Here is a 10996-nt window from a genome sequence, read left to right on the forward strand (position 1 = left end):
TTCATAATACAACATATTTTCTTCGGGCTCAGAAATTTTTATGCTCAATTTTTTTAGGATCTCACAAATATATAAAAAAACCGGGAGCACTAGTGCTCATGTGCCAAAGTCACTTTTCCCAAGTGCCCATGGCCAAACAAGTCACAGATAGTCGGGACTCCAGTGCAGTCCCATCGTGAGAACCAACTTATGGTTGGATGATTATGAGGGCAGTGGCACCCCCAACCCACCAGAGTTTAAATCCTAAATTTGACACTTTGGTATCCCATTAGAAGATGAAATATTTCTTTGGTGGGAGGCGATGTTTTCATCAACGGCGAGACGTATGTGGTGACTTGGTTAATATCCAGGCCCACCGAATCAGTTTCTAGAGATAAGATGTGCATGTGCTTATAGAGGTGAGTGTATATACGTATACGCCTGCGTGGGGACCATGACTCCAACGGGAAACTCTCCCAAGTAGTCGCCCACCGACAGAAAAAGCCACCCCACGCGTCAGCCAGCACCTCGCTGCCCGGTGGGGCCCACTGCCGCCACCTCAGCGGACGATAGCATCTCTTTCTCTTTCTCTCGCCGATGGGTCGAGTCAATGTGACCGTTGGACCGGCAAGCACGCGAAACCCCAACAAAATTACACAAAAACCCCACCCCAGCCCAGCTCCACCACACCAGTACCCACACGCGACACGCCGCCGCCGCCTCCCCGCCCGCCTCCGTCCTCGGCGACGAGCGGAAACAAGATGATGATGCCCACGGCCGGCGAGTCCAGCTCCCCCGTGCGCGCGCTGCGCCGGATGGCCGGTGCCCTCCTCGCCGCCGCGCGCCTCCGCGGATCCTTCAGCGCCTCCAAATGGTCAGCCCCTCCCACCCTCCCTCCCTCCCTCCCTCCCTCCCTCCGCCGTTTCCGATTCCTCTAGTGGTGGCTAACGATTCGACGGGCTGCAGCAAGACCGAGGCGCGGATGGCGGCGGCGAGGATGAAGCTGCTGCGCAACCGCCGCGACGCGCAGCTGCGCAAGATGCGCGGGGACGTCGCCGCGCTGCTCCGCGACGGCAGGGACGATACCGCGCGAATCAGGGTACGTCCGCGCGTCCCCAAATCCTCGGTTTACATGCTACGGTTCGTTTGCGTTCGCCTCCTCGCGCATCGGTTGCTCGCCGCCGTTTACTCTAGCCGTGCATCGGAGCTCTGATTCAGTTGCCCTCCTCCTGCCGCGCGCGATGCTGAATCCCGCGGCTCGAGGCGAATCCACATTTCGCTGGTGCAGCAGGTATGGCAAGAAATTGTTTGGGCGATTTTTAAATCGCCCGACAGATTTCACACTTCGATTCGGTGCGGACTGCGGTCGGTCGCCGGCTCGCCGCTGTCTACTCGAGGCGTAGCTCTGGTCGAGTTGCCTTCCTCCTGCCGCGATGCCGAATCCCGCGACTCCGGGCAAATCCAGATTTCGCTAGTGCAGCCCGCATGGCAAGAAATTGTTTGGGTGGTTTCGGACCAACAGAATCGGCCAACAGTTATTCAGCCATAGATAGATAACTTAGATGCGGAAGGAGATTATAACTGCCTTAAATCTAGCGTTTCCACTTTTACTTACTACCTGTATAACATCTCAGATAAGGAAACATTTAGTTTAGTTCCAAAAACAAAGACAAGGAAACATTTCAACTATGCTTTAATAGTTTCCTTATAAGCGAAGCAAAGCAAGATTTTTTCGTTTATACCCAACCAGCAGTTAATTCGTGCTCAAATCAGGTAGGTGACATTGCTGTTACGCTTCAGTCTAATCCAAGATTGACTTAAGTTATTTTTCCCTGATTATATGCCTTTGTAAACTAGCATATGTGCATGTACATTTGAGAAAAAAGGATATGGAGATGTAGGAGAATCTCTGTAGACTGTACTTCGGTTTGTTTCTCCTGCAGTGTGGCCCGCACATGCTCAGTTGTGTGCTTCGGTTTGTTTCTCCTGCACCAGGCGCCAGTTTGCCCTACAGATTTGGGCTGCTGCCGTTTCGTGCAGGCATTGGAGCTTTGAGTTGCCTTTGTTGTGTGCCCATTCTGAATCTCGAGACATGTGGTATATACGTAGGTAGATATCTTAGCACATCAATAGTTCAATACTAGCAAGAAAAGGAGACATTGAACATATGCATCGAGAATTTCGTTAGGTGCTTCTCCAGTATTGAGAGTATAGCCCAGATGCAGGTAGATAGCATGCTACTACTCTATTGCAATCCGGATTACAGAAACTCAAGAACCACTATAGACATTTCGTTTGTAGGAGCTCCTTCACTTCAGCCAAGGCAATGCAAATGCGAAAGACCATCCTTTTTCACCCTCCATGGCTGCTCCAGCACCAGAAAGTTGATTCCCGTCAGAGTTCCAGACCTACTGACTTATTAAACATCAAAATAGCATCTGTATTAGGGCAGAAGAGATGGATGGGCGTAAATATACTCTATATGAAAACCCAACATGACAGGGATCACACGTTTAACTAGCGTTGAAAACAGTTAGGCAACTGTTTCCTATTTTGTCTAAATTTGACCTTACATCATGTAAAAAAGTTGAGAATAATTCCTTATCTTAGCCATAGTTTAAATTATCTGTCAGGATCTTATATCATGCGATTTTATTATTGTCTCTGGCAAAGCACATGCATTTTACTAGTTTCTTAAACAAAGTAAGAATTTTTCATTTTTCTCAAACTGTATTTGCTGTGTGTGTTTTTACTATAGTTTTTTTTTCTGGCAAATCAACTTGTTGATACATTTTCCTCCAAAGAGCAAATGGTTGCTGTTACATTTGACTATAATCCAACATTGAAGTGTCTCCTCTGCTTTATTAACCTTTGTAAACTAGAAGACGCACACTTAAGAAAAGGATAAGCACATTGTTACATAACAAAGAGGAAATCTCTGTAGACCATTATGACCACATATTCAAACCAAGGTATTTGGTGTTTTGCAGGTGGAGCATGTAATTAGAGAACAGAACACTATGGCTGCAAATGAAATCATTGAACTCTTCTGTGAGCTGATTGTTACACGTCTTCCCATCATTGCCAAGCAGAAGTATGTACTTTACAACATTTCTTGCTTCCGGAATTGTTTGTGCTGAAAAACAAGGTCCTAAATTTGTCCTACTGGCCAACTTTCTGTAGGGAATGTCCAGCAGACCTGAAAGAAGGTATCTGCAGTTTGATATTTGCAGCTCCAAGGTGTTCCGAACTCCCTGAACTCAGTCGGATGCGTGACCTTTTTGAGAAGAAGTATGGGAAAGATTTCGTAGCTGCTGCAGTTGACTTGCGCCCAAATGCTGGTGTTAATAACCTTGTAAGTGTGTGTATTTTTTTTAAGTCATTCATTGTCACTGCTGCATTTGTTTTCTGCTAACTTCTGGAATTAATGTCCTTCTGAAGCTAATTGAGAAGCTATCAGTCAATAAGCCTTCTGGGCAGACTAAGCTGAAAGTTCTCAAGGATATTGCAAAGGAGCATCAAATCGATTGGGATACTACTGAGACTGAGCAGGATCTTCTCAAACCTCCTGAAGAGCTGATTGTACGTGCCAACAGAACTCTATTGCGCGTACTTTTAAACCTTGAGCTAATTGATTTAACTCCTTTGCAGCAAGGACCTAGTTCATTTGTTGAAGCTTCCAAGATGCCCGTGAAGACTACGTTATCAGCTAACTTTGCCCAACCCTATCCATCGAATTACAGGTTTCTAAGTTCTTTCTTTGAATATACATCTGTATACAATACAAATGACTTAAACACGAATAACATTGGTTTCTCATCCATTCCTTCTTGTTACTCATTAGCAGGCCTGAATATGCTGATGAATATGATAATGGGAGTGCTATGCAATTCAAAGATGCTTCTTCAGCTGCTCGAGCGGCTGTGGATTCTGCTGCTCAACCCTATCCATCGAATTACAGGTTTCTAACTTCTTTCTCTGAATATACGTCTGTATACAATACAATGGTTTCTCATCCATCCCTTACTGTTCTCATTAGCAGGTCTGAATACGCTGATGAATATGATAATGGAGGTGCTATGCAATTCAAAGATGCTGCTTCAGCTGCTCGAGCAGCTGCGGAGTCTGCTGCTCAAGCAGCATCTGCTGCGAAGGCTGCAGCTGATCTTGTCAATAAGAACACCCATTCATCCGATGAATCCACCCATTCATCAGATGACGATGAAGACTGGAAGACTACTCGTAATGAATCTACTCATTCTAGCAGACGCCAAACAATGAGCAACACAAGCAGATCCTCCAGGAAAGAAAATCTATCCACCTTTGATGAACTAAGGCCCCGAGGAAGCACAGGGAAGAGGTTCAGTGGATCATACCACACAGAAGATAAAAACACTGACCTAATGGATTTGGATACCGGGAGGATGCGCAAAAGGAACAGCACTGGCCGTGCTGCTCGTAAGGTGCACTCGGAGATAAAGTTTGATGATTCAGAGGCAGAGGATGAAAGCGATGCCCGCAAAAGGGGTAGCCGTGCTGCTCGCAAGGTGCACTCGGAGGTAAAGTTTGACGATTCAGAGGCAGAGGATGAAAGCGATGCGCGCAAAAGGGATAGCCGTGCTTCTCGCAAGGTGAACTCGGAGGTAAAGTTCGACAAATCAGGGGGATGGAATTCAGAGGCAGAGGATGAAAGTGATGCTGAGATACAGTCCCTAGAAAGGCCACCTCCTCGAAGAGAACGTTACCAAGGAAATGGTCACTCCGATGAGAAGGAACTAGATGACGACTTCCCTGAGCCGCCAAAGGCAAACCTTGCTTCCCGTGTTCATCCAAGCATGCCGCTGGATTTCGAGACCCTGACCGCGCGGTTCGAGGCTCTGAGATCCGGGAAGCTTCCTTAGGGCGTAACCATGATGTTACTTCCTTGCTGCGTCTATATAATACCAGAACTTACATACCAGTAGTAGGTTATAGTACTTCTCTAGTGCATTTCATTTCGTAAGTGTTTCCGTACCACCAAAAATATTATTCTTGTACTCACCCAACCCCCAGTATATATCTTTCTGAACTTCTGAAGTGAATGAGAATGGGAACTTTTTCTGTAATCTTCAGATGGTTGAATGAAAGTTAACTCTGCACTAAATTGTTAGTAAGGATCTGCCATGCTTTTAACGTTTGTTGCTGCGTCTACTGCAAGATATTTGAGCTCCTCTGTTCCCAATTCGTGTTGTACTACAAACCAGTAAGCAAACAAGAGGAAACTAGTCCGATATCATCCCTAATATCCCGCCAGAGTGAACAGATCTGTGAAACATTACTTCGAACGCATTACGATACAAGACTAGGCTGGCTGGACTCGTTAGAGCAAGTACAGTAGAGTCTAGTCAGCTGACTATAAGACATTAAATAATATATTTTAGATGAGTTGGAGGAGAGAGAAGAGGAGAGAGAAGGGAGGTGGGCTACTACGCACATAACTAGCTCTTGCACGCGCTCCTGAAGCACCTTGTGAGAGTGAAAGGTGGCCATATATTAGTAAAGTACTACATTTTTATAGCCAACTATTGTACATGTTAGCTATATGATGACTACAAATAATATGGCATCTTGTTATAGCCAACAGTTGGCTATACTATTGAAATTGCTCTTAGACAAGCTCTAGCAGATCCCAGATATCCCCGAACTTCGGATCAGGTACCCGGTACATGTCTTCCTCCGCCCCCGCTGAACAGATCCCTAAATTCGTACCGGATAAGTTAACCGGTAAGAGTTTGGGGCACGTGTTTTACCTTGTAGTAGCATGGAGCGTACGCTGGCTTCCACACTTGACATTTCGTATATGCAGTCAGCAGGATGAGATGGGAAGCGCTCCTCGATGGAAAACTTGTTCCGCGTGTTCCATAAGGTCCAGCAGAGCGCCGCACAACTAACCCAGAGGACTCTTTTCGTTTGACCCGCACACTGTTGTAGCATTGTATAGACGTATGCGAGGCAGGAAGGGTTCCAGCCCAGCCCCTAACTGCGCTCCACATAAATTTTGCTAGGACGCTGAAGAATATGTGGTTCATGTCTTCTTCCTCTCCACACAGGGCGCATCTCCCCGAAGATGGCACATCAACATACTCCCGTACCCTATCACCGCCGCCGTGCGTGGCGGCACCAGCTGCGAGGTGGTGCGCTCCGGCGTGGACTCCTCCCTCGCGGCGACGGGCGACACCATCCCGTGCATCTGCTTCCTGGATAATTTTAGCGACTTCCTCCTCACCTCGCTGTTCATCCAGGACGTCCCCGACGAGATCTACGCTCCTTGAGGAGGCCAGCGGGTCAAAGAAGCCCGGCTCCTCGCCGCCAAATGCGAGGGTAATTAATCTATGATGATCGATCGGCTCTCACCTCCTGCTCATCGCTTCCACGTACCTATGTTTTTATCAGTTGGTTGGACACACTACATTGCATTGCGCAGGGATCGAGCATCTGTGGTCGCCGTCTCCGGCCAAGAACAAGGGCCCGGAGTCGAGGCCATCCTGAGCCTGATCAGGCCATGCATCTACCAACTCCACCAACCAGTAGCAGCCACCGTCGGCGAGGGAGGCGCCGTGCCGCCGTCCGGTAGAATAAGCCAGCTGTACGCGCGTGGAAGACGTACCCTTTCGTTGCAGCTCTTGAGTAGTAGCAGTAGTTGTGGGAACCAGATCGTCTGACGTAGAACAAAGTACTGCAGAGGGACATCGATGATTTTGGTTCGTTCGTTTCCATCCAACGGCGGCAGGTCCAACCCATGGAAACAGAGCCAAGAGTCAGCCCAAAGCCCAGTCCAGCGGAGAGGAAAAACAACGCTCTACTAGCTGATAGAGAGAAAAAAAAAAGCTCCCTTCTAGAATTCCCCTTTCACTTCCTGTAGCCGCGTCGACACTCCAAGCTCCAAATTGGGTACGGCGGTCGGCTCAAGACCGCTCTCAAACAGCGCTCGTGCTGGCCTGCTCGCCGCAGCCGATCTCTCACGTTGCCGCTAACCGGGTGCACGCCGGCCGCGTCCTCAAAGAGTAGCAGGTGTCGTCAGGTCGCCATGGTCGACCTCTCGTTGTCACCGCCCTGGCGCACGCCAGCCGCATCCGCCAAGAGGAGGAGCTGGAGTGCGTGCCGGACTGCTCGACGCAGTGAACCTCAGCTGGCACACGCCGGACGCGTCCTCCAAGCGGAGGAGCGAGAGCTGACATGTCGCCGTCGCGGTCGACCTCTCATTGTCTCCGCCCTGAGGCACACCGGCCGTGTCCTCCAATAGGAGGAGCAGGAGTGCATGCTGGCCTCGTCGCCTCGCTCAACGTTAGCTGGAGCACGCCGGCCACGTCCTCCAAGCGGAAGAACGGACGGCGACATGTCGTCCCTGCGCTCATCCTCTGTAAGGAGTACGTTTTCTACCTGTATCTGCTTATCTGCATTCAGTCGGTAGTGTTTGCTGAAATGTTATTAATAAAGTAGTGTTCACCTACTGCTCCAATAGATTTTGTGCTTGTGTAAATTGTACAGAAGTTCATAATTATTTAGAAATCTGAACTGAGCTGAACTGAATGCAACCCGTTGCTGCTAACTGAGTTTGAACAAATGGTACCCATAACTTAATTTGAACAAACTGGCACCCACAGCTGAATGCAAATCGTTGGTGCTAAGTGCTTACTAAATTTCAACAAAATGGCAACAACAAAAACTGAACTAAATGGTAGACATTGCCGATAACTGAACTGAATGGCAGTAAAACTAAACTAAATGGTAACTATTGCCCATAACTGAAGAACTGAATTGCATCCAAAAACAACATTTCACCAAAACACAGTAAAAACGTCATCCGTGATTGGTCCCTGTAAATTAAATAAAAATAAAGTAAGAGTTTTAAACAATTATAATCTCTAGAGCTGTAAGTTAACTATAGAAACAAGATTACCGAGTGAAGCTAAGATTGCCCTCGTAAACTTCAGATTCTTTCTCTTTGCCTATACAAACACTATCATTTGCAACTTGTGCACTATCAGCACGTGCCTCTTCCTGAACCTCTTGTATCTTGTAATGGAATCAAATTGTAAAATCATGACAATTGATGGACATAATGACAACATTGAAAATATAATTTTTATCTAGCAACATACCTCTTCCCCGAACTGTGATGTAGTTTTTCTCTCTTTTTTCTAATCTTGTGCTTCTTATCGAGCCAAGTTCTTCTTCGTTTTGAAGTTTTTGTTTCAACCTCCTTTTTCTTGAGGCGTGCATTAGTCAGCAAATCATTTGGTGGGCTAGCATCTGCTGGAATTGTGCTGGAATTGTACCTGGAAATAGTGGTGTGCTTGTACATGCATTGATTTTTTCTTCAATTTGCTTACCAAGGATGTCTAGTGTGCTATCTACCAAAACGACACATTCTGGAAAGTTGGATGCTCAGTCTGCCAAATTATGAAATTTGTGGGACATATATCTGTAGCTAAGCATGGCATCCATATTTGGATTTTCAATTATGTTTCTCCCCTCTTTGTCTTGCACAGTTCCACTTCGAGCTTCCCGTGTCCATCATTTTAATACATAATGTGGTGGTAGTGACTTGATATTCATTAAATCAAAAACTTTAAGAGCATGACCACACAATATGCCAATTTTATCAAATTGCCTGCAGCTGCACACAACTATTTGCTTTGAAGGATCACCAATAACTTTATACTCCTCCTCAAAGGTAAAATCTCCAACTAGATATTCATTACAGCCATCCAATGTTTTGGTGCAAGCTAACAATGATCTTTAATATTCACCTTGAAAAGCTTCAAATACACCTGGTGCATACAACTTGCTAGCCTGCACCAACATAGGTGGTGGTCTCCTCATGCATAGTTTACAAAAATTTTCTTGATTCAAATTCTGAATTCAGTTCGGTATTCCTTTTTCCTTGCACCACCCTTTCAAAATGCTTAAAGAACCGAATGATATCAAAATCAGATTTGAAATGGATTTTCAAGTCATTGTTCAAACTCTCACTCAATTGCCTACTTCTCATTCCCAATGTGAAGACATCCTTCATATAACATTCAACCCATTTTTCTTTTAGCTTATATATGCTATCCAACCAAGTCTGTTTGCTCACCTTTTTCCTCATAAGGTTAAACTTTTGTTCAAATTCTGCCATGTCTTCGTACTCAAACATGCACGCGCTAAAATCTGATAGAATACTTGTTTCTTCATTCTCCTCTCTTTTGTTGTCTTTATTTTTCTCTTTCTTCTTCTCCTTTTTCTTGTCCTTTTTCTTCTCTCCATCCTTCTCTTCATGTAGATGCTTGGCAGCATTTTGCATTATATGAAAGGTGCATAATCCATGCCATGCTTCCGCAAACACTTCTCCAACTGCCTTTCTCATCGCAGCATCTTGATCTGTATAGAACGTTTTAGGATACTTTCCTTTATGAGCATTTATAAAGGCCTCGAACAACCACTTGAAGGATGCAAAGGTTTCATCATACATGAGGGCAGCACCAAACACCACAGCTTCTCTAAAGTGATTGAACCCGACAAAAACACCAAAGGGTCTGCTCTCCTTGTTTGTTCCAAAAGTAGTGTCAAAACTAACAACATCACCAAAATGTGCATAGTCCATGATCATTTTAGCATCAACCCAAAATATATTTGATATTTGTTCTTCACAATCCATTTGCAATGCATATTGGAATGATGGGTTTTCAGCAATCTTGTCTTGAAAATACTTAAGCATGCTACCAGCTTGGCCATATGCCATTTCTCTTTGGCGTTTGGTCTGCAAATAATTCTTGTGATCACGGAGGGTATAGCTAAGATTGGGTTGTCCACCAACTTTGCGACTTGCCAACTCATGTGCAGCTTTTGGCCTAATACCTGCATCATCTGCCATTCCAATTTCAAAAGCTTGTAACTCCGAAATTTTCCTTTGTGACGCCATTAGGTGTAAAGTTGCTGGCATGTGTAGTGTGTGATTGTGTTCCAAAACCAGCTCATACACTTTGAGGGTTCCCTTTGTTCGGTCCATTTTAACATTCATGTGGACTTGACAATTGGTTCTAGTTTCAGCTCGAGGGAACTTTGTTAAATAATCCCTCTTGTCTTCTGATCGAAGACCCTCATTCACACAAACAAATTTACATGATGTAACCATGCCATCGGATGGCCTTTTGTTTGTATACCTTTTCCTGACCTCGAAGCCTTTCTGCCCACTGTAGCTCAGCCAAAGTGCCCAAGCCTCATCTGAATTTCTAAACTCCATACCCATCCGAGGTACCAAACTAGGCAATACAACTCTGGAATGTAAAAAACAGAATAAGTATTACTTAGGGGTATGAAAAACTACAGCCGAGTACTAAAGTATGTGACATCTCATTGCAAAGTACTTGGGATAATGCAATTACCGATTAAAATCGGGGGCATGATCTGATGTGTTGATCTCATGTGCCATCTCTATTTCTTTCTCAGTTTGTTCTTCCATTGACAAACAGGTTTCCTGATGAAGTTCAGCCAAGTACTTCCATGAGAAACACGAAGTTGATCAAGTTCTAAAGAAATCGCAAGCTGAGAGTTCGATTTATTCAAGGTGATAAACAGAGAAATCCAGGAAAGTGTGAATTTACCTGAAAATGACAGGTGAAGCAGCGTCTGGTCCAGGTTCTGGTGAAAATTGATCAAGTTCTAAACAAATCTCAGTGTGAGAGTTTGATTTAGTCAAGGTGGGAAACACAGAAATCTAGGATACTGACAATTTACTTATGAATGAGAAGCAAAGCAACTCCCGTTCCAGGTTCTTGTGATCCGTTTTTCTAATTTTTATTTCCGTCGCTGATTCTCGCGCCTTTAACTTCGTTGTGGCGCCTTTTCTGTGCTGGAGCGCGGCACAGCCCCGAGTTTCTGGAAAATCATTTGTTGGACTGACCTTTGGGCCGATTGTGCTGTCCGTTTTCATTGGTTGGAGATCCGTTTTCATGGGTTGGAGATGCCACCGTTCGATGCGAACGAACGAACG

At 45.5% G+C, this 10996-nt stretch overlaps 1 protein-coding gene and 1 long non-coding RNA gene across 2 annotated transcripts; both read left to right on the forward strand.

The window, feature by feature from the left end:
- Positions 1-740: 740 nt before the first annotated feature.
- LOC124658255 (IST1-like protein) lies at positions 741-4955 on the forward strand. Its single transcript, XM_047196636.1, has 8 exons — positions 741-853; positions 946-1078; positions 2970-3073; positions 3163-3334; positions 3421-3561; positions 3631-3722; positions 4022-4475; positions 4659-4955. The coding sequence occupies exons 1-8, from the start codon at positions 741-743 to the stop codon at positions 4878-4880; spliced, it is 1431 nt and encodes a 476-aa protein (XP_047052592.1). The 3' UTR covers positions 4881-4955.
- Positions 4956-7296: 2341 nt separating this feature from the next.
- Positions 7297-10771, forward strand: LOC124651646. The gene is made up of 2 exons (XR_006987471.1): positions 7297-7385; positions 10476-10771. It is a non-coding gene; the product is annotated as an uncharacterized LOC124651646 (long non-coding RNA).
- The last annotated feature ends 225 nt before the right edge of the window (positions 10772-10996 follow it).

This window comes from Lolium rigidum, chromosome 5, assembly GCF_022539505.1.
Source record: "Lolium rigidum isolate FL_2022 chromosome 5, APGP_CSIRO_Lrig_0.1, whole genome shotgun sequence".
Classification (NCBI taxonomy): Eukaryota; Viridiplantae; Streptophyta; class Magnoliopsida; order Poales; family Poaceae; genus Lolium; species Lolium rigidum.